We start from the raw sequence: 26,052 nt of genomic DNA on the forward strand, positions 1-26,052 counted from the left end.
AAATAAGTCAAAATAATTAGAAAATGTTATGGTGTATAGAAAATGCTAATATAAACATTCAGTCAAAATTTCATGTACCTACGGTTATTTGTTTTAGAGTTGCACCAAAAACCAAAATCGATTTTCTCGAAAACATCTGCGTAAAAATTCCCGTTTTTAATTAATTTTTCTTTTGTTTTTCACGGCGCTTTTGAAAACTACTGGGACATTTTTACTTTTAACCCCCCCAAAGTACCAACTAAATTCACTTTCCTATTAAAAAGGTTTATAAACACAGTTTTTTTATAGATATTTTAAGTTCAAATTAGGACAATTTAGATATTTAAACGAAAAATAAACTTTAAAAATTTTATTTGAGAGGGGGGGGGGGGGCTGTGCAGTTTTTTTTTTAAATGTTCCACAATTCAATAACATTTGGAAATTATATTTTAGTTGCTACCTTAATTATAATACTTTTCCACTAAAACCTACTGCCCGAAACCTTTTTTTTTTGGTAGGGAGAGGGGCGGGGACGATACCGTGTATTATATCGAAAAAAATGACCTTATAGGAATAATTCTCAGGCCTTGTAGAATTGTCGGATAAATATATTAACTTCCTGCAGGCCGCACTGAACTCCGATTACTATTTTATTTCAAATAATAGTACCTACCTACTTATATTATAATTTGTAAAAAAAAAGCTTAAAACTGTATTATTTTTTAAAACATCTGACATATTATAAAATATTGAAAAACGAAGTTCAATGTGGCCTGTAAAAAATTACCCTCTATTAGTTAAAAAAAAATGTATCAAATTTGGTTGATTTTACAGAACTGTATTGTTATTCCCGTAGAGTGTGGACAAAATTGCATTGGCCCCGGGCGCTTTGAGTACCGGGTATTCTGTAAATAATTAAATTAAACAATCTGTTATTTGTTACCAGTAGGTATATCAGCACTATATTAAGTACTTTAGGGTACAAGGAAAATACATTAAATATTTTTATAATAATTCTACCTAATTACTAATTAAATTGCAGTCTATGACAAGTTGCTTACAGTATAACGAAACAACTAAGAAAACTTCCATTAGACTTTATAACTATATTAAATATTACCTAATTCAATACTTATATTTTAATTAATACAGAAATCGCGCTGTTCTATAGTACCACCTATATAATAATTATATTTGATGCTCTTGCATGTCACTCTCATCACCACTACAACTACTCGCCTGTGAACAATAAACATAATAGGTTTTCAGGTTATTTCAATATTTTTATGCATAGGTATTTATTAGAATAATATAATATATTTGACCCACCACCGAATATGGCGTAGACCTCGAGATATATTGGGCTTGAGTTGATGTGCTCGGTAATAGTTGCGAATGACTGTAATCCGTCAACGAAATTAGTGATTCCCCAATATAATTTGCACGTTGTTCTTGGTTGATTTTTTCTTTACCTGATAAAATATTACAAGAAATTGATATAAAAATTGTACGAGCTGAGTAGTGCGCAAGTACTTATATGATCTTGGTTACAAGGAGGAGGAATGTAAATCAATTTCAATTAGCTTTAGTACATAATTACAGTATTAGATACAATTTAAAAAGTAGGTACCTATAAAAATTAAAAAATTTTAATAAAATATACTTGTAAAAGGCTAACGAAAGATTACGTTACGTCAATTTATTTATTTAGAGCTTTAAAATTGTACGCTGTACGCACCTATATTATATACAATATACAGGATTACCAACGTGGCAAATTCGATATTTTGAAGTATAATTTATACAATATTATATTTCTAACGTCTGTATAATATGCAATAGGTAGTATTGGTCGGCTAACCCGTATTGGTAGTAAGTCTACAACATAGGCTCTTATGCATTTGCATATTTTTTCTGGTTACCTATATCGTATGATTAGTAAGTACCTACCTACACAATACATTTCAGTGAAAGAATTTGTGGGAGAAGAATCACGTTTTTTTTTATAGGTGATAGGCCCTTCTAAAAGTGTAATGCCCCGTCCATTTCACAACGTTAGGTGATCCTATGTTCAAAGTTTTTAGTGTATATTTTTGCATATTTTGACATTTTTGGGTTTAAGGAAATATGTTTGATTATCAGAGCACATTTTAAGTTTTTAGTGCACATTTTGATAGTTTATCGAAAAATCAAGCACCGCGGTAAACATTTTTCATGAATCAAGGTCAACAATTATATTAAATTTGAATGAAGAATAAGATCTGTATTGTCTATTTTATTGGTTTTTTTTACCTACATAAAAGTAGGTACATAGAAAATTGAACAATTACCTACAATTATTAAAATTAATAAAAATATTTATTGTGTAATTTTATTTTTAGCTAATATAATTTAACTAATGCACCAACTTGATAAATTATAATATTGGGTAGGTATATCAATAAAATATTTAAAGGAAAAATGTAATTTTTAGTGTAACATGGGTGGGTAATTTTTTCAGGGCATATTTAACAATATTTTTAATTTTTATATGCATAAGTGCTATTTAAATGCATATTTGATGATTTTTAGTGCATAATTGATAAAAGTCCTTGCTCTAGTAGTTACTTTAGGTACCTACCTACCTGTTTTTAATTTGTCATACCTATTATTATTATAGGTACTAATATACCTACCTAGGTACTTATAGTAGGTAGGTACCTACCTAATACCTATCAATTATCTTACGTAAGTTTATTATGATTGTTGCCCTTTTTCGAAATATAAAATTTAAACATTTAAAATGATTATGGGAAATCTAAGTAAGCAATTTGTTCAATAATAATTTTACAAAATTATAGCATAGTACCACATAAAAAAGTAGGTAGTCGAAGAAGAGTTATAACGACACCGGATTCGTTATATACCTATATAGGTACGTCATATGTAACGACTTACGGGGGTCCGTAATTACTGCAGAACTCCAGATCAGTGCTTTGTGATTATTTTAGAGTTGGCTTTCACTTTAAATAAAAAGTTTGTCGTTTGAATTCACTTTGAACTTTCTAGGTACTCACCTGAAAAATTATTGTAATAATCATCATGTATGTAAACGTTTTTATGATATTCCTTCGTTAACGATGTCATCACGTTGTTTGAAAATTCAGTCTTTATTTTCGGTTTATCTTTTGTTTCCTGAACAGTGACCTATATATAATATATATATTATAATGTATATAAATGTAATGTTTATAATTTGGAAGTACGATTTGGTCGCCTACTATTGGAGAAACTGTTCTCAATACAAAAAGCTATACAGATACGTACGCACTACGTGGTGGGGTCCGCGATCTACAACAGGTAGATTGCCTACCTGATAATATACTGCTCGCATAATCACAAAAACCTAGCAATAGCAATAACGCATTGCCGTGTCTGATAGTTAAATATTAATTAAGTTTATTTAACTTAATTATACTAGGTATATAGGTTATGCTATGGCCAACATTTGTATTTTTAAACAAAAACAATAATTAATCATTTGATTCAAATTAAAAAAAAATCCATATTTGCATAAAAAAATAATAATACATTTTTAATGTATTTATAATTATTTTACAAATTGTTTCTATCTAGACATCTAGTTATCGCAACCATGATATTACTGCTATATTTTTGTTCTAAATTATTTAAATGAAAATATATATTAAATACACATAATACCTGGCTATAATAATATCCTTATAAATGTACATAATATACCTACCCACATTATAATAATATTATGAAATTATAGCATACGATTTACCATTTTTTCATCGTAGCTGGCAACTGTGGGTTTTTTGTCATTATACTCTGTTCGCGCTTCAATGGCCTGAGCTGATCCTAAAAACGGAGTTATCTGAAGGTGTTTAGTTTCCTCTGTGTACGGCAATTCCGATGGGAATATTTCGTTCCAATATTGATCTTTCACCATTTCCGGATACTCTTGATGCATTTCGTCTACAATTATATACGATACCTAAATGCGAGCAAGAATACATTTAACAATTCGCTAAGTTGGCTGATTTTATAAATTTACGAAAATTACCTTAATAAGTCATAGATTCATAGCCTATATGGCTACATCATATTATGGCTTATCGCATATACTATTACAGAACAGGAAGAATAGGAAGATATTATATAGTAAAGGGAATTTTCTATTTTAGTTTTTCTAACGAAGTGTAAAATCGTACAAACTGAAACGGTTAATACTAACAAATAATAATTATTGGCTGTATATTAATTAATATAGAGTGTGATAAAGTCCGTCCAATTATAAACTATAGTAATTTGTGATAATAGTTACTATGCATTATGATGGATGTACTTTAACATTTTTAAACTAATGTTATTAAGGAAAAAATATGTGAGTGATAATTTATATAAAATCAATAATAATTAATAAACTATACAGTATACTTCGAGTCTATAATAGTCTATACGTATATAAGTAGAAAGCTTATTTTCTATTTTTTTGATCCTGTTTAAATAATTATTGATATATTTTAGATATACGGTCGTATGAAACTCGTTGAACCGATAGTAGTTGTATGACTGAACTTTAATCCTCATTCTGATCAAATAAACTATTTTTCTTCCAAAGTTGTTTTAGAGTTCGATGAGATGAAAAATGATGGTTCAGAGTTCGACTAAAACTTTTTTATTTATGTTACGTAAATGTCATTTTATAAAGATTTTGAAACTGTGATTTTTGAAATATTATACTTAATATAAAAATATAAAAATAATACTAGTACAATCATATTATAATAATGGTATCATTACATTTTTTTTTTTATATAATATACTATTATTTTTTATTTTGATTAATGCTATAAAATAAACTATCTTTTTTTGTGCATCTACTTACATTAATTATAAAAGTTTGTTTTAAATTGCTACTGCCTGTATATGTTTATATAAAATATAAATATTATAACTATATATTATAGTCGTATATATTATCATCTTATTTATAAAATAAGAAAACAAATGGGTACTTTACTAATTTCACATTTTCACAAATTATTATTAAATTAAAGTTTTATTAAAGCGCAATATTTCCAAAAATTCTGATTTTTAATTTTGACGAAAAAACCCATTTAAAATGTAAATAATAAAGATCTATTTTCTTTGAAAAATAAGTAAGATTCCGTATGTTTTACTCTTAGAGATAAATACAAAATAGTAAAATGTAAATCTTTAAGAGCTGTAACCTACCCAAGTTAAAACACAAAAACCGTTTTTCTGAAGAACAGTAATTTTTTGCGATACCACGTCAAAAACAATAGGTACCTAGCTGTACTTACATATAACGATTAATACTCGATTATTGTGTGTTTTGTTCACCTGTAAGTTTCTATCAATGAGCCAGTTCACATCAAAATCGTCGTCGTCTTCGCCAAACGGGTTGACCAAAGTTTCTGCTACCATTAACCAGCCCATGTAGAAGAAAAACTGGAAACAATATGTGTATATACGTATATAGTGTTTCTAGAATACCTACATATTTATTATTTACCTACTTGCAAAAACGTGAATATTGGGACGACTAAATCAATTGGGTGCGTCGGATACCCTTTGCGCGGATCCAGATACTGATTTCCCATTAACGAAGCAACAAAATAAACATACACAGCTAATGTCGTTACCTGTAAAAGTGGGTACACCAACATCGGATATATTAGTATCGATTAATTTAAAATAGAAGTAAGTATCAGACGTAACTAATGAAGAATATGCGGAGATAGGCACCATGCAAAAAGCGCATATTATCTAATTTTTTAATAGCCCATAAGTTCAACATTTAATTGCGCTTTCGTACCTTAGTACCTACTTTTAATAGTGAGATAAAAGCACAAAGTTAAATGTTATTATCTGGTACAATATTATACCCTTTGCACTAAAAGTTTCAGTTTAAAATTTCACGCTCATTAATATTGAGTTCTTAAATACCTATAATGTATTTTTCTGTTTTAAAAACAAAAGCGATTGAGTTCAGTTACTAGTTAGTTTTATTGCATAGAATATTTAGTCAATAACAATAATACTAGTTAAGGCGATGGTGTACATTTTATATTTGCCCTGCTCATTTTTAACAACATTATGCATTCGTATTTTACATGAATCGATGTACGTTCAACTGTTTATGTAAAGTGTGGCATCCAAAGTAATGCTATCCAAAAACCACTGATATTTATGAAAAAATGTAGCATTTAATAAAAACATAACCTATGTAATAAAGAATTAAAACGACGATGATAATTAAAATTATCTGATCATATAAATATAAGCTTTTTCAAAATCTACAAATTAAATGTTCCCGGTTTCACCTCTAACAAGTTTGGAATAGACAAATTAGAAAATTGGGCCATACAATTGAATAGGTACGACAAAAATGAATAAGACATTTCACTTCATGAGTTAAAGCATTTCTTAAGATCAGTTTTTTTTTAACTTCTACGGAATTTTATAATGCATTTAATGCATTTTCTATTACCCCTGAAAATTAAAAAAAAATATTTTCTTCGGCTTTTGATTATATTTTAGCAAACTTTATTGAAATTGACTGCAGATTTCCACCGTTCCTCTGTGCTGGGCCACCTACCAATGAGCCAAAGACTATCAATTGTCCAGAATTATACCACCCAGTTACGTAAAGACTAGTTTTTAAATCCATATCCATAAATTTAAAGTTTTAATGAAGTACTTAAAAAACACCAAGCAGAATTAATGTACTCAAGACTTCAATCAAATGAACAAACCACAGCTCTACAGTGATTTCAAATGATTGTGTCCTCAAGGCAGGCACGTAGCCAGGGTTTTTTTAAAGGGGGGGGGGGTGTTTTATTTTACTATTTAAATACAACTTGTTTGTAGGGGGGGGGGTTGTAGGTAGGGGTTAACTGTTCCCACATTTAATATATTTTTGGATTATATGACCGTGGAGGGGTGTTTTAATACCAAAAACAACCTCCCTTGGCTACGCATCTGCGTATGGCCATATTGTAAAATAATTTATCTTTCACTATTTTGTTATGTACCAGATACCTGTAATAAATAAATACGGTCGATGGGGTTGTGACTACACCTAAAACACCACTGCTCAACCGAATATAGGTACCAATTGTCCTCAACGTAAAACAGTGCACCTGGTGGCTGGTACAAGAGGGATATTTTATATTAACATGAGTAATTTTTGACACAACAATTTTTTTTATATTAATTTTAATTTGTCAAATTACAATGTACAATTATTATCATTTATAATAATGAATTTATTTTTTTCATATTTATATGTTTTTTTAAAATTAATACCTATAGCACCGTCAACGACGTGGCGCCTTCACATATTTACCTTTAATATTTTAAGCCAGGCACCTATGGTATTGTGATCGTAAATAAAATAATATTTTGAGGGCAACTGGTGCATTTTGCTGTAGGCTGTTTTGTATTAAAAAAGGTAATTTTGAGGGCAACTGGTATGTGGCTAGTTTTACACACTTATGAGCTACAGTTGAAGAATATTATATAGTTTTATATATTATATTATTATTATTAAGTATTTTGCACATTAAAAAGGTATTGTATTTTAATATATTTGAAATGTTATCAGATGATACAAGGTGATACTAAGGTATACCTACTAATTTATTATAGTCCCATACGTGGAGATTTACCAGAAATTTAGATGTGAACATTTTTTTTAAATAAAGCTTATATTTTAATAGTGCAAACACATATTTGTAACCAATTTGCCTATAGATATTTTTATTATTATTATTCTAATTAGTCTAAATATTAGCTAGGTACTTACTACCTATACTGTGAAGTAAATAATGGTAATGCATCATATCATTAGACATTAGTTACAGTTATTACCTACCTTAATAATTGATTGTTTATTGTTAATATAACATAATATTTTTATCACAGCAAGATAAAAAAAATGTGTTGAATTTATTATTGAACACCTTTAATAAAAACAAAAAGGTTCCCGGGATGAGACGGGGGTCGGGCCAAAGATAAAATGGATTGATTCCAATTACAGACCAACTGGCTAAAACCGAATCCAATTTTAAAATAATAACAAATCTTTCCTATAGTACAAGCTATAAAATAATTATACTCGTCATACGTACAATTTTTTTGAGAGGGCTAACTGGCTAACCCTTCCTTCCCTCACAAACATTCTTTATGTTTATTTTTCATCATCAATAATAATATTGCAGAATATTTACAGAATATTATAATATGTGCTTAATTATGTTATACAAGAATAGGATTAAAACGTAGGCATTGTATACCAAAACGTTTAAACAAAATATAAGATAAGCATTGGTAGAGAGTAGGTATACTGTAATATTATGTTTTATTTTTATGGTGTATATGGTGTATAATTAGTGTGTACCTATACCTACGATTTAAATTAATAATAATTAGGTAAGTGTTTTAAAAAGTAAGAAGTGAATATTGTAACGTTTTCGCAGTGAAATAATTGCACGTATAAAATATAATCTTCTATTCAACTCAAATATCATTTACACCTGAGTATAATAGTTTGTACCTTTACGATATAAGACCACGTGTTAAGTCTCCGGTCCCCGGAGAAAAACTATAATTCTACCTATGTGGGACTCTAATATATCGAACTGTTATTACTAGCAAGAACAATAAATAACACACGTGGGTCAATGTTATTATACAATGTGGATAAATACATAACACATAAAATATAAATTATTGGACTATTGTGTGTAGAAAGTATAATGGGTACCTATGTAGCGAATTTTTATGCGTCAATTGATTGCAATCAGATAAATTTATCTATCACTATATTATACATTTATTCATGGCAAAAAAAATAAAAATCATATTTCATTTCTATATAAAATGTATTTTAATGTTCTTTTATATACACAATATACTGCTTTATGTTGTACGTGTTTCGTTTTGTAGTTTTATGGCAGAATATACGCAAACCATAGCTCGTTGTTTTCAAAATTATATCTATTATCTACGCGTTGCATAAATTATCTACCGAATGGTTGGTATAAAGTTTTAACACAAATATTCTCGATAAAATTTATTATTTTTTTTATAGTTATAAGTTAGGTATATATAAAAATCCGATTCTTCGGATTCGACCAAACTACTTCTCTTGCTGCTAACAACACATTTATTTAATTACCCTGTCGTCTCTTTTCAACTGAAATTATAATTAATACAACAGTCAAAAGACAAAAAGTGTTTCCATAGTGACGCTTTTCATCTTTGAATTGCAATCTAATACGAGAACGTTATATAGTATAGCACCAACAATAATAATTAATACTAAATAAAAGATAAATAAATTAAAAATCTGAAGGAAAATCTTCACTTCCCTATACATTATGCATCATGTTTAATTTGAAACGATTTTCTATTGCACTTTAACTCCAAACTAGTTTTGTTTTTGGATTTTTTTATTTTTTTTACAGGTAACTTCTATAAAATAATTTTCTATTGGTTTCTCTGTAGCCAGAGAAAGTAGCTATGGTAGATATCTTATAGTTTAAAAAATGTCCCATTGAATAAAAAAATACAATTATATATATCGTGATCATATCGTGACATATCGTGATCTAAAGCTACTTAATTTTCATTTGAATTCATGTACCTTTTCTAGACAGATGATATTTTTTTTAGTTATGCTTGGATATAATGGAATTATTACAGAAGTCCAAAATCCATATTTTTTATTACTATTAATTGATGTACACTTCAATATTAAACTACCTTTTTAATATGTATATTGTATAAGTTATTCGTAAAACGCCCATACATTTATTTTCATTTATATTTATTAGACATTAGTTATTACTATTATTATTTATTATGTATTATGTTTAAATATGTTCTTATACTGTAGCAATATGTAGCATGGTCTCCAATTTTTCATTTATTATTACTATAGCCACCTCAACTTAATATCTTTTGGTATCTATTTAACATGTTATACACTCAATAAAGAGTAGTAAATAGATAGTAATTAATAAGTAATAATAACTACTAACTAATTTATAAATAACACATTCAAACTATAATAATGTGAACAAAATAATTTAAGATAAATTAGATTTATTTTGTTTAATTACATGCAACCACGGTTTTATAATTTAAAGATGAAAAAGTGTGATTATATGTTTTTATATTAATGAAATAAACAAATTAACTAAAAAATGTTCGTAAAACGTGAGTTAAATGCTTAGATGTATAGATTGCATTTCAGTAAAAAATAAAATATAGGTAGGTATAAGGTTTAACGTTATTAATATGATTTTTTTTTGTTTTACCTCATGTTCGTTTGAAATGAGATAATATCTCATATATTTTACTGTTGGTATTTGTAAATATATTAATATTTAATATAATAATAATATTGTAGTATAATTTAAAATGGGTTTGAGTAAAGAGTAATGAGGTATCTACACTATTAGTAAGATGCGTTAAATTAAAAATTATGAATTTATTATTCCCGTTATTGTATATCAAATAAAATTGTTCATAGTTGAGTCATATATTATTATCTTGCCATTTTTTCTACCTAAAAAACAACAATTCTTATCGTCTGTATTTATATCACCCATCCGAAAATACTATACTTACTACAAATCAATATATTTTTTTCAATAATTTTTATTGGGTTTAATTTCAAAATTGTAAAAAAAATTATATTCACCTTATTACCTACTTATAGTACCTATTTGCTTGATGAGGACTAGATTTGGATGGACTTGGAAGAGTTTTGGAGTCTGAGGCTAAGACCCTCTAGCCCTCCTTATTCGTGCCACGAGTAATGAGTGTAGGACGTAGGTATATAAATATATTCTATTATTATTACTTGGGTGTAAACTAGTGGCACACTAATCCAATCGTAGCTTAGCAAGCTACCGCAATTCGACCGGATCTTGTTTATTTCATCAACCAATGTTTTTATTGAAAACTCATTCGTGATACATCCCTCCTTTTCGGCTTGTGTCACAATTGTAGCGGCCCATACTAGTGGCATCCAATAATTCGGGTGACTAGTTTTGCCGTCCATCGACTCGAGTAGTGCCTTTTCGTCTGGCATTAAGAATCCCGACTCCACCAAATGATCCATTGTCGGAAATCTCTTTTTCACTGCCGGACAAATCATTGTCAAAGTCATAAGTATGCACAGGTTGGCATATCGCATTATTGTTCTTCTTATTAGTCGAGAGCGTTCGTTCTATAATTACATAAATATTTTCCTCGAACAGCGTTAAGCGTTAATATAAAATATTAATAGTTATAGGTATAATATTATTATTGTATATTTATATTATACGTTGTATATAGATTATATTATTATAATGTGAAATTAACATTTTTTTTTATTTGTAGTAATTATTATGAGGTATAATAGGATTGAAAATATATAAAGTTATTTAAATAATATTGTATTTTATCACGTCAATTAAATTTGAAAAAATATTAAGGAGATTCGATATGGTGATTTTCTGTTTTTGTCTAACACACTTGAAACATAGTATTTTAGACGTGTTTTTTGCCAAACATTCCAATTGATCTATTGAAGCGATAAGAAATCTGAAAACAGATTTGAATTTCTCGTCAAGTCTACTCAAAATCGACTTTATCCGCAAAATTCCTAAAAATGTCATATTAAAAAAAGAGTATTTAAAAATTGTCGTATTTTAATTTTTGGAGAAGTTTAAATCAATTCGCTTCATTAGATCAATTGGTATGTTTGGCAAAGAAACCAGTCTAGAATCCTATGTCGCGTGTGTGTTACACAAAACCAGAAAATTACGGTACAGAATCCCCTTAATATACGAATAGAGATATGAAAAAACCATTTAAAATTGTTTATACTCTATTATACTTTTAAAACATGAAGTGCCTTTTTTTTCTTTTAAAAACTGTACCTTTATGTGAAATATAAAAATCTACAGTATTGTGAGGACGTATTAATGTTATTTATGACAAATAGTTAGTTTTCCAAGCATAAATTAGTTAGTTTTTTGAAACGCTGTAGGTCCTATCCATTTAAAAATATTTATTTACGAATTTCAAATATGATGATTATGATATTTTGTACAATACTCTAGCAGTTGTAAATTAAATAAAAATTATTTATAATACAAACTGTTTGATAAATTTATCATATTATAGTATGCATTATACATTTATTGCGGTATATTATATGTTGTCATCATCAGTGCATTGCGGGCGTTTAATCCTCTTTTATATTATAATATAATACAGTTTCATTATTTAATGACGTCACATGTCATACAAGTAATTAAAATTTTGAAATGTGTCATTCATAATAATTGAATGGTTTATGGTTCTATATGTTAATAGTTTATACGACAGTTAAACACTATTTGACTCTTAAAAATAAAATAAGTAATACTAATTCTACCTATATACCTAAATTTTGGATTTTAAGGTAGTGATGCTTTTCTTTATTGTAAATATTAATTGTATTCTAAAAAATTAATTTTATTACTATGCAACTGTTCACTAATTTTTTATTGGCCTATAATTGTTATCTTAAAAATGTCTGCTTGGTGTATAAATAAATAATAATAATACATATATCAATTGAATTGTGTATAGTATATTATGAATATATTTTCAAACATGTTTTAAAGTTTTATTAGAAAAAAAATATGAGTGTTGAGTTAATATATTATATATATTTACTTTAAATTAAATATAAACACAATGGTATAACATGTTTGTAATTATTCGTTTTATGTTTCCATTACTATAATATTCAAATAGTTTTAATATACCCATAATAATGCATTATTCATTAATGTACCTGTAGAATATGTATTACAATAAATAAATATTGTAATTATTTGTAGTTCGTATAATTTATGTAATCATCATAGTATTTTTAAAATATCTCTAAATATCTCAGAAAGCAGAAAATAGGTTTTTGGTGGTCGTAATATTTATTTATTATTTTAGATTCTAAGCGGATCGAAGGGATGTATTGTATTTACAATGTGTCTCTTGTCTGTTTGTTATCAACATTTGGGGTGATAAAAATTCTCCAATTTTCAACATCAGCATTTTTTCTGATAGAAAAGAGAATATAGTTTGTACTTATAATGGAAAAAAATTTAAATTTTAGAAAGCGTCTAGAAAAACAAAAAAAAGAGTAATTTTACCCTAAACCAATTTTTGAAAAAATTGATTTTATTTTCTTGGTGTAACTCAAAAATTAATAACTACAGACCTTTGAAATAAACCACCAAATATTTATATTAGTATTTTCCATGAATGGTATAATTTTTGATATATTTTGACTCTTTTTGAGCTAGTTATCCTTGAGATATTTTTCGAATTTTGTAAATTTTTTAATAAATATTTTCGATGAAAAATACTTTAATAAAAAGACACAATAGATTATTTTATTATTTTTTATATGTATTTAAAGTTCAAGCTTTGACAAAATTCATCAAAATTTCGAATATTTTCGAACTATTTTTCATGCAGATATTCATGAAAGTTTAACTTTACATAGCCAACATTACAAATTTTGATAAAAGATTCCCCACAAATTGTTCTACCTTTTTCAAAAAGAAAAATACATTCTCGACAACTACTGTACAACAGAGCGGTACCTATTTGTTCACCTTTTTCACTTTTATCGTACAAGTATGTTATATGTATTTTTTCTTCAATTACTGTCAGTGGCGGTTCTGGCATTCAATTTTGGAGGAGGCAACATGTTGTAACTCAAGCTAACCCGTGGGGGGCTTCGACCCCCACCCCACTCCACCACACCACACCATCAATCAACAAAAATGTAGAAATATTAATTTTATTATTAACAAATACATTTTTAATAATAACGATACAATTTTTTAACTGACTAGGATATTTGTATTCTTTCTAGTACCATACAAATAAAAACAAATTATAGACAATATATTATACTTAATATACATAAAATATAAATAACATATAATATTCTATATTATGTCATAATCAAGAAGTAAATATTTTATAATATATAGGTAATAACAAATACATTAGGATTAATAAAAAATAAAAAAAAATTGTAATGATGAATATAAACAGTTAATATTGTTTTTATTATGTTTTATATATTAAATTAATAGTTCTGTCTTTTTGACTAGCATAAATATTTATAATATCATCATAAAATGGTTCATTTTGCTTAAGTTGCTGAATTAATAATTTTTCAATAGATATTGTAGAAAGGCAGCTCAAGCGTTGTTGTAAGGTACTATTTCTTAAATAGGTTTTAATTCTTTTTAAACAAGAAAAGCTTCTTTCAACAGAAACACTTGTTGAAGGAATTGTCAAAATTAACACAAATAGTTTATATGCTTCAGGCATAACATCCTTTATACCACTTTTTTCAAATATTTTAACCAAGTCATAAATATGTTGTAGATTTTGATACTTGTCATCATTGTATAAAACTTCTAATTCTACTTTTAATTTTTTTTCATCATGGAAAATATCAGAATATGTCCTTTTTAGATTATTAAAAGCAGTGATGGGAAATTGGTTAGAATATTCTTTGAATTTTGATATATCAGCCAATTGTAAGAATAACAATCTATCAGTATCTTTAAATCTTGTACGCAATTGCATAAGAATACTATCTATTATTTCATAAAATAGAATTTTAAAATTTATTTCAGTGTTTGAACTATTTCTTTTAGTTGTTGGAAACTTTGTAAGGGTAACAGATTTACTAAAAAAATTTGAAAACTCTGTTTCATTCCTCTTTTTTTGTATAAGATCACATGTTATATTAATTTTTCTCAGACAATATTCAATATCAAAAGATTTATTCTGTAATGTGTTAAATAAATTATCAGTAATTAAAAATATGTCACTAAATATAAGTGCAAGGAAGGCAAATTCAAAAGATTTTAAATTTTTAGAATGTCCAATCGCACCACAAATAGATTCTGCGGATGAATTAGGATTACTAATTATAGTTTCAAAAACTGTTTGAAACTTGGACCACTCGTTAACCAATAAATGCAAAATTTTTGATCTAGATGACCATCTGGTTTGAACAAATTGGGGAACACGTTTTCCAATAAGTTCATCAGCTACATTAGTACGGGATGTAGAGTTGTGAAAGTAGGCAGATATACCAGTCATATTAGCAAAGAATATGCGACATTTTTCATTTAAACTACACCCATGTTGCAAAACCAAATTTAATCTATGTGCTAGACAGTGAGTGAATAATGCGTTAGGTGCAATAGCTTTTATTCTGGCTTGTAAGCCCGTTATATTCCCTGCCATGACACTAGCACCGTCATAACATTGACCAACTAACTTTTGTTCAATATTAAAATCTTGTAGAATAGTATTAATTAAATTAAACAATCCTTCTGCAGTCCGATCTTCACTAACATTATGAAATCCAAAAAAACGCTCAACTAATTCAGATTTTTTAGTGACATATCTTAAAATAACAGAACACTGTGTTTTTTGGGTAATATCAGTTGTATCATCAATTTGAATAGAATAAAATATACTATCTCTAACTTCTTGTTTAGTATGATTTGACAAATATTCAGAAATACAAAAAATTAAATCATTTTGAATGATTTTTGATGTACCAGAAAACTTATTTTGAATAGTTTTGTAATGATTTTGAATTTCTAATGAGAATCTACTAAAAAACATTTCAAATAACTCTTTGTAATTACCTTTATTTAATGAACTACTACTTTCATCATGCCCACGTAAAGCTAATTCTTGTTTGGACAAATATAATACTAAATCAATCAAATGCTCCATAAATAGTCGATTTAGTCTTACATTTTCATTGTAATTTTTCTTAAATAATTTACCATGTTCCTTAAGTGTATCTACAACAGTGACTGCATTATTTTCTAAATTTTTAAAGCTGTAATGATTATGGACATGATCTTTAGAAGATTCATGTCTTTGAATACTTCTAGATAAATTTTTTAAGTCATTGTAACCTTCTGTAATCCAAACAGACTTTGTTTGACTGAACAACAAACATGGCCAACAATATAACTTTTGTAGATAATGACTACCACACAACCATGAATGTTTACTATACACATTTGAATTAAATGATCTACTGAATACTTTGGAACGTATCTTGTCAGTGAACAAACATGTAAGATGAGGAGTTAATTTACCTTGTCTAAGTAAATCATTTTTATTAACTATATTCCAACGCCTATATGGAGTTTCTAGTAACAAGACAACAGGATCGTACAAAGGATTCATTATAACAAAAATAAAATATGAAATGGTTTTTGAAAATATAAAATGTATTCAATTATATTCACACTTAACAAAAGTCAAAATTACACGAGCAAATTAGTCATAGCTACTAACTACAAATCAAAATTATGATTAAGAGCTAAGAGCCTAGAACAATAAAATGCCAAGAGCGTATTGATAATGATAAATATTAAATGATAACAATTAATAACAAATTGATAAACAATTAGCAATATTACTATTTACCAGTGACCATTATGGTCACGAGACGACGAAGTCGTAACGGAGTTTATTAAAAACATTGCCTCCTTAAAAGTGATGCGCATGCGCAGTTACAATTATTTCGTGTTTGTGTGTGTGTGTATTTAATGTGTACACGACTGTACTTCAGGAGGCAGCGAAAATCAGTTGTCTCCGCCGTGGAGCCAATAGTTACTATTGCTAATTCTGTATATTGTACGCGCCTGCGCGTAAAGTAATTGGTTGCCTATGGAATATGCAGCAGCGCAGCGCCCAGCGGTTCGCCCGTTCGGGGGGCGGCAAAATTATTTTATATAAATAATCCGATGCAGCATCATTTTTAATTCATCAATTTTTGTTCTTACAAAATTTTTGGAATTCAAAATGTTTTTAAATTATTCTGATTTAGTTTATTTACCTATATTATTATTTGAGCTTTATAAATTATGTACTCATCAATTTAAAATTGATCAGGAACAATAATTCTACATTTTTTTCCCTAACTTTCAAGGGAGGCGGTGCCTCCCTTGCCTCCCCGTGAAAACCGCCACTGATTACTGCAGCAAATTAATTTTATTATTTTGGATATTTGCAATGATATAATACACGCATAGGCTAAGCAGAGCCTGATTTAGGCATTTTGTTGCCTTAGGCAAAATAAAAAACGTGGCCCCTTGGCAACAGTAGCGTTTATAGCCTCCCCCCCTTCTCAAACGAGTTGAATATAACAAAATAATAATTTATATCAATTTAGTATTAACTTATACATTTTCACAAACATAATTATAATGTTATTCATTTTTATCTCTACAGGCTACAGATTTCTTGTACCTATTATTTCTTAATTAATATATATATACTTATTATTGATATTGAAAACTAAATTAAACATTTCTTTTTTTATATTATTTATTAACTGTGATAAACTTATTTTTATATTTATGATAGAAATAATTAATAAGCTATTTTATAAAATTACTTCTCTTGCTTTTTTAAAGCAAATTCATTTATTATGTCATCGAAATTTAAAGAAGATGTAAGATCCATTTCTATTGATAGCAAACCTAAGTTATCAATTCTTTCTTATTAAAAATAGACTTTTATTTATTTTCATTTACATTTTACACTGATAAGGATTAATAATTTTTTTTTTTGAAATATTTTATTTTTCTTATATTTATTTTATGCAATGAAAGAAGTACTCTAAAAAAAATAAAAAATTTTCATAAAAATATGAGGCTCTCTAATAACGAAGGCCATAGGCAGTTGCCTATCCTACCTTATGGTAAATATGGCCCTGAGGCTAAGCTAATCAGGTAGATACATACTTGTCCGATAATTAACGTGCTGACATACAAAGCTAGGGAATCCGGCCATGGTATACTTAGGTACTGATTCCACCATCGGCCAACGACAACTGCAACGTAAAACCCCAACACAAATGACACAGGGATCAGATTGGTGTACATTTGACAGTGCAACGATATTTTTTCAAAAAGACTAAATCAAAATTAAAAAATGGAGGTTGAATCGATCTTATGGCAATAAATATTATACGGTTGTCTCTTACTCTCTTTGTGATTGTGTCAATATTATTCTGTATGTAAGACTCAACGAAAAATAACATATCGTGAACAATATCAGATTGGGCCACAGCAGTTTGTAAATGCTACCTTTCCAACTGAAATGTTAGTATTTAGTGTACAATTGGTAAAATGTAATTAAATAATTATATACTATAGCTGAATAATTGAATAAAAACGATATCTGTTTAATAGTTATGTTATTCCCGGTAAACTGTAACGTACAAGTTCAGGTAAAAGTATTGTGACGATATTGAAGTTTACTAACTTTGTCGTAATACATAGATAATACCAAACGAAATTACCGAAAAAGTAATTTCCAAAAACATCCCAGACCACGGCACGTGGCGACCTGGTCGGTGTACGTGATGGTCATTTTGCAAACATCCAATATAAATTTGAAAAGTTTTTGAGATGAGACCTTTTTCCGAGTGTGTAGAAAAACAGTTTATGTTTTTTTTATTGTTGTTGTTTTGTATTTCACCGCGCGTAACTATGCTTAAACGTTTCCATTACAACAGTAACGTTCCGATGAATTAATTTTAGTAATTTATTGTTTGGTGGAATCCTGTCCACTCAAATTAAAAACCGGATCAAGGGGTATATTTTATTACATCCTGAAATTGAATAAGGAACTGCTTTGTTTTATTACATTGATACGTAATGGCATTTGTTCTGTATAGGTATACTATATACCTAATGATGGAATTAAAAATGCCGACATCAAAATAAATGTATAGGTATATTGTTGCTCAATATTAAACGTATTAAATAGTAATATGTCAGGTAAATTTATTAAAACTAACAAAGTTGTTACGAAAAAAACTAAAACTGCAACGAAGAATAGGTTTACGAAAACTAATAACACGGAAAAATTTACCGCGCATTGGTCTGATCATTCATCGATGCATCAGGTGTCAGTTAAATGTTCGTTTTTGCGATGATTGTGGATTGCAATATGGCCGAATGATATTCAATTGTATAGCATTGAGATTAACGTACCTATAACTCACTATTCACTTGCATCTTATTTTTTCGTAACCTATGAATATAATTTATCAATACATATTATAACATATTATTATTATATTTGCCGAAAAAAATGGAAGAACAATTGAGTGATGAATATTAATCGGGACCGGGTATGCCACGGTGCCTAGAGTCATTGCTGGATACAGTCATTGCTGGATTAAACATTTTTGGGCCCCTACACAGTTAAAGTGTCGGCCCCCCCTAGAAAATTTTTACCTACCTACTTGCGTTTTAAATTTTACTGCCTACTCAGTAATTATTATAAGCAGTTTTCATAATAACCAACAAATTTTAATAAATAAAACAATGATTATTAAATTATTTCACTAAAATTCTTCTTAATTTACAGAAAAAATGAATTAATATTTTTACTTTTTCTACTAATTAAAAAAAAACAACTAAATTAAAGAAAATTTTAATTTTTAGTTTAAAAAATTTGAACTTCAAATATTTACGGTGATCGATAAAAGCTTGTAACGCATTAGGTAATGTCCGTTGGTACCTGATAATATACAAAAATATTATCAAGTATTTATAATTCGATAAAATCCAAAAAATATTTTCTACTGCATACAATGTTCAGTTTGATATTCATGTTGACTTTTGTTCCGTTAATGGTTAATCCGTATAAAACAAAAAAAAATACTTATTATTAAGCAATGGTAATGATAAAGATAACTGAAATAATAATGACAACAAACGTTAGTATATTTGAATGAAAGGCCGTTTTATAGATTCAGATAAAGGTTTCGAATTCACTCGATGATGTTTGTTGTCACATTGGTAAAGTTTATACACATTGCAGTGTTTTTACTGCGTACAGTTGGCTCAATTTTTTATTTGGTAGATATTATTAGTTACGAAATTAAAAAAAATAACAAATATACATAATATGATTTTATACGTGTCTCGTATATTACGCTATTATCTAAGTACCTAAGTATATAATATATTATTTTTGACAGTCATGTAACCTATGATATATTTTGTTGACGAAATTATAATGTTTTGATACTTTTTATGTTGATTCACAACAATGTTAGCAATTATACTGTTGTTTTACTTTCTAAATTTGTTAAATCTCACCTTATAAGAACTTGCACGTTGAGTAAACATAAGGAATTACAGTTTCGAAACGTTTGAAAAATACATTTTTTAATTTCTTAGTAAAGTAAAGTTTTATTAACCAATCAGAATTCTGCGAGTAAGAATGAAAAAAGGTTTATTTTATTAGAGGGGTAATTTTCCGTACAGAGTTAACCCTAGTAAGTGGTTCTGGAAAATTGAAAGAAAACAAAAAGAAAATAATATACTGTTTGAAGATAACAATAGCAAATCGATTTTTTGTTAAAATTAAATGGATTGAAGATGTAGTTATCCAGGGCGTTATTATCCGATTATAATTTAATTACAAAACTGTTTCAAAATTGTTTAAAATATTTTGTATAGTATTTCAAAACCATATAATTCTACTGTAGGTACCTATATCTACTAGCATTACAAAGTTTCCCAAAAATATACATTATACACGTATTATTATAAACTGTCACTGCGAACCTCGGGTTGGACGTGGTTACGTATTGAGTGTACCTATGATGTCTAGTGTATGGTGGTCAGTCGTTGGGATTTAATCGGTAGATGTACAATTATTTATTACAAATTAGTGGCAAAAGTGCAATCCAGCTGCGTTGGATTAACGTTGTAGTCTGCATCTTCCAAGGGGGGCGAAGGGAGGCACACCCCCAAATCTAATATAATATCGTGCAGTCATAAGAAAGCCCGAGAATTTCGAAGCATTTTAAACGTAAAATAATAATATCTTTTATAATATTTATGATGTAGCAGGTAATAAGTATTTAAAAAATCTATTTCAGTCGAGCGTACAGAAAATGACTCGTGTATCCTATTGAAATACTGAATGTAGTCAACTCTAGAGATGTATCGTTACTCGTTAAGTTGGTCGATCACCTATACTATAATATGGGGAATAGTACAAATATACAATACACTTTCGTAGTACTTCTACGTCTACGCCTGTGAGTGAAATTGATTCAAAGTTTTCGTGTAAATGTATATTATTTTGTGCGAAGCTGTAACCACATTGGTAGACCGTAATAAATAATAATATAAGCACATGTTTTTTTTTTCATAAGTAGATCAAAACACTCACAAGGTATTTGCTGTAAATGAGTTAAGAAAAACAATGGTTTTCAATACAAAGTTGGTAATAAATAGGAGTTGTCGAAAAAAAAAAAAAAAATGCAAATATTATGTTATAAATATTGTAGGCACTTTCTCAGAACTCTCTTGGTAGTAACCAATAAATCGAGCACGTCGTCCGAATATTCTGTACAGGATAGTTAGTAATAGGTATGTAGTAGCAGAATGCTGATATGGGGAATGTCATAATTTATTGACTTGTCGGCACAACGGGGTCCGCACGGTTCGCGAATCGCTCAAATGCAACGATCGGTGTGTAAAGAAAATTCGTAAAAAAATTGTTTGTCGTTTGTGGTTGGGTTAGAAAATACCTCAAACAAATCATTACACGTATAACAAAGAACACACAACTATAGGATAATGAGTGACTGTGTTTATACAATTCACGTATATCGTATAAGGTATATGGTTTTACGCTAATTCACCGTTTGTCTACATCAGGAACAAGTAAGTAGTAGTAGGTACACGTGTTTGTATTAATTTTCAAAATCCTAAGCAAATAGTAATCCAGACCTCGTTTGAGTATATCTCTGCGGAGGAATCCCAAAGGGTGTTAAACATTTGAGATGCATCCTGGTAGGTAGGTAATTATTTGATCAGAGATAACTCTAGAATTTCACCAGTGCATTGAAAATGGTTGCAACTATAAGTATATCGGTTGAACCTTGAACTCCTTGAAGTAGCATATTGTATAATATGATCTAAATTTACTGCTACCACAGGCTTATTTGTACCATTTTAACCTCATAAAAAAATGCTTGAAAAATATTAATAAAGGTTATAACAAGGTAAGGTTAAGTAGATGTGGTATAGTGGGGCCCAAGTAAGTTAGAATTATGTATTATTAAATATATTAATAACTATAAAAACCGTTTTAAATTGGAATAATCACAGACTGTTAGACTGAATTTGAATTATAAAAGGTATGATAATTTACGTATAGACTTATATCCTAATAGTAGCTACATATAAAAGTTAAAACACTAAATTTATGTATTGATAATTTGTTATACTGATCATATTTTAAAAATTTTATTTTGAAACTTAATATCTTATGTGTGTACGAGTATTGTGTCATTAATTAAAAGTGTACGATTTTTATTCGAAATAAAATAGTTTTATGATTTATGAAAAGGCTTATTATAGGCGAATGAGTTTTTCTTAAATGATAAATGAAGTTATATTGTAAGTACTAATATAATTATTACTGTAATTTCCTTATTGGTTTAATTTTTTTATAAAAAGAACGTTATTGGAGCTTTTGAACAAGTGCAGATTAAATTAATTGCGTGTATCATTCCCATTTTTCCATTTTATAATGAGTTTATACAAATTCTGATTTTTGGAATTTTAAATACCTATACCTTAAGTCCATATTTTCACATTATTGTGATTGATTTTTGTACTACTTAGACAGGAGTGTTCTGTGGTGATACACATTTTTATTTTTCAAAAGGGAATCCACCTTTTTTGCAGTAAATTATGAATTGAATAATTTTTTTCTTATGTTGATGTACCTAAATTAAAATTTGTACGAGTAGTTTTCCAGTTGTTAAAATTTGTATATGAAGGATAATAGTCCTTAAAAATGGGTTTTCAAAAATATAAAATAATGTAATATCGGATCAAGTATTTATTATCCTTCGACCATTATTTTCATAAATTATAAATATTGATAGATTAATATTAATTAATAAAATGTTCAAATCATCATTGGACAAATATCTTCCAAACCCATTATCATGGACCTATTATCCTTAGTACACAAATTTAAAAATTTAAAAATATTTGTTTAAATCTTGATTTTAGTACGTAATATTGTAAAATGTTAATCATGCAAGAAAATAATGTTTTAGGGAATTGTTTCTATAAAGTAAAAATAATTTTTTTCGTAGAAATACCAACTTTTCAACTTCCATTATTTTTATAATGACTGGGTAAGTCAAATAGTAAATAAAATTAATTTTCGAGTAGTGGATGTTGAAAATAATAGAAATATGAAAGAAGATAGAACATAGTTTAATTTTCAATGTTAGAAAAATATTGGTATATAACATTACACATCTAAGTCTCGAAATATCACTTAAATAGTATTGCGTTTACTGCCACCATAACATTTCACACTTCACAACTTTATTTTTATTCAAATTATAAACAATAGAGAATCCACATTACATCATTTATTGAATTTTGAATGGATATAATAGCTTAGAGCTGTTGACACGAGGGTAACTAACACCAGTGTCCATGAACCACACGTCCACAGACAACACGGATTCTGATACTATTATGATATTATAATAACACGGGTTTTCAAAATATAACATAATATGATAACGAAATAGCAACAATGCTTTTGTTGGTTTTTTGTTCATGAATCATAATAATATGATGACTTCGTGAGATACTATTTAACAAAATGAGAGAGAGAGGGGAAAAAACCACTATCGATTTATTTTAATAGTTATTAGGTAGTTGGATATTTTTCAACACTTTCGTAGTTATTGTTTAATTTTCGATTCGTATGTTTATTTCGCATTACTTCAGCCAGGTCGATAATATATATTTTTCTAGAGACGTGCTGTGTAGCTAAGTTATTAATCGTGCATAAATACCTAAAGATATTATCATCCATGACGAATAGTTTTTCTCTCGTGAATCATTAAGAACGAGCTTGCGTTAATATATAATGCTCTCGCTTGCTTACTAGCTGTTGGAATTGTTCATTAACATAACACAAATCGACGCCAAATGACGGATTTTAATAAATTGCGAATTACGAATTGCTAACCGCGAACACACACGCCAATAGTGTGTAGGTAGAGCTCTCAAGGTACACTTATGTTGCTGTAATCCGGACGAGGTGTACACCTGGGACGAAAGTCGGTTTAATCTCAAATGCCGAGCAAACGGAATTGTTAATAATTACGGACCGTACACGAATGCCGTTAGAAATGCTCGGCAACTTTTCGTCGTCACAGACGCAATATATTTTCATCAAACCATAAACTAAAGTTGTTTCGGTAAAATTCGGCAGACAGCTTATATTTTCGTTTGAAAAACAACTTTAAGGTAATTTACTGTTGACATGTTTGTGCAGAAACACTATACCGCGTGGTGGACTGTATTGTAATAGAGTTTATACATTTTAGTAACTATTTTGTTTTTTACCCGCTAAAAAGAGAACCGAAACGGTTAGGTTGAGCGGTGAAGAGTGAGTTGTGCAAATTACGACACGAAAACAATGACAATAAACTATTTGGAGGTAGGCATGTGACTATGTGAACCGGCAATCAACCGAAATAGATTGTATTTTGAACGACAAACAAGATATATTATTGACGATAATGTTCTCGACTAGTTCATACTGGAATGCGGAAATATAATCCAGATTAGATATATATTATATAAATGATTTTATTATTAACAATGAAAATCTAAACCGAATAAACCATTAATCGTTGGTAGTGCGTATTAGATAATATTTTATCAATGTTTATCAGTAGTTTGGTTATACAACAACAAATAAAGATGAATTTTATAAAATATTGTTTCAAACAAAAATGGTTTTCTATCGCAACAAAATATCTGTAGGTATTGGTTAAAAATAAAAATGCTTGTTAATTGATTCACTGTATCCATTGGATACACTGTTTGTGTGTCATGTTTGAAATACATATTATAAAAGCTTGTAATAATTATTTAATAGTATAACATTAATGGTTAATAATTTGTACCTAGCTGATAAATAAAGTATGCAACTCTTTCGTTCGTATTTAGGTTCTGCTATATTTACCCTTAATTTGTTTTATATAATTGGTCATCCGATTGATGATGACTTATCTTTTAAGTACGTATTAATATTATTATTACTAAAAAAAAAAATAATATTGTTGGTGCAAATCAATGGAGACCATTTTACGATGTGATAAATACATTTCTATGCCCAATATTATTATTCAAATATTATATTCTGGACTTTTAAACGACAAATATGAAAAATTTCAGGTTGAAAGCGAATAAAAACGATCATTTAATTCAGAAGAAAACATCTTACCAAGAAATTAATGATGATTTTTCCGAAAATGTGGATAAATTGTTGCAATCTGTATCAAAGGAGGTTTCCGCCATGCTTGACAATTCCTCCACGTCAGAAAATTTGTTGTGCCAGATAAATAATATTTATATGATAAGCAATTTCAATGCGTCTGCTGTAAAAGTGGGTGAATCGTCATTCAAAAAATATCCCAAAACCAATGCAAATAAGAAGTCACAGAATAAAAAAAACAAAGAAAAGGAATGTAATACTTTTGAAGTTAAATCCACTAAAATCGGAATGCCAGAATACTTCGAAAAAGTGGAAAACACGGGAAAATCTACATTTATTTCAAACCTTTCTACGAAAATTCAAACTACTGAAAATAATTTAGATATTACTTATCATTATCCTTCTAAAACTAACGTATAATTGTTTATATTTTAGTATTTTTTTTTTAAATACACAAAAAAGTATCATTAGCTTAACATCTACCTACTAACATAATATTTTATACTATTTATATTTGGAATTGTTGACATGGGTACATATTTTGTATTATCTAAAGAAAAAAATATTTTTTCGCATCTATAATTATATTATTACTTACATAATTATTCAAATTGTTACTGAATTTTT

At 28.2% G+C, this 26,052-nt stretch overlaps 1 protein-coding gene across 1 annotated transcript; it reads right to left on the minus strand.

The window, feature by feature from the left end:
- Positions 1–970: 970 nt before the first annotated feature.
- On the minus strand, positions 971–18,501 carry LOC132943029 (bestrophin-1-like). The gene is made up of 10 exons (XM_061011799.1): positions 18,431–18,501; positions 18,113–18,223; positions 17,871–18,042; positions 10,886–11,254; positions 5,529–5,654; positions 5,353–5,460; positions 3,767–3,979; positions 3,036–3,165; positions 1,309–1,451; positions 971–1,218 (listed from the first exon to the last, which is right to left on the minus strand). The coding sequence occupies exons 1-10, from the start codon at positions 18,499–18,501 to the stop codon at positions 1,168–1,170; spliced, it is 1,494 nt and encodes a 497-aa protein (XP_060867782.1). The 3' UTR covers positions 971–1,167.
- Positions 18,502–26,052: the final 7,551 nt, after the last annotated feature.

The sequence above is a fragment of the Metopolophium dirhodum genome, chromosome 4 (assembly GCF_019925205.1).
Source record: "Metopolophium dirhodum isolate CAU chromosome 4, ASM1992520v1, whole genome shotgun sequence".
Taxonomy (NCBI): Eukaryota; Metazoa; Arthropoda; class Insecta; order Hemiptera; family Aphididae; genus Metopolophium; species Metopolophium dirhodum.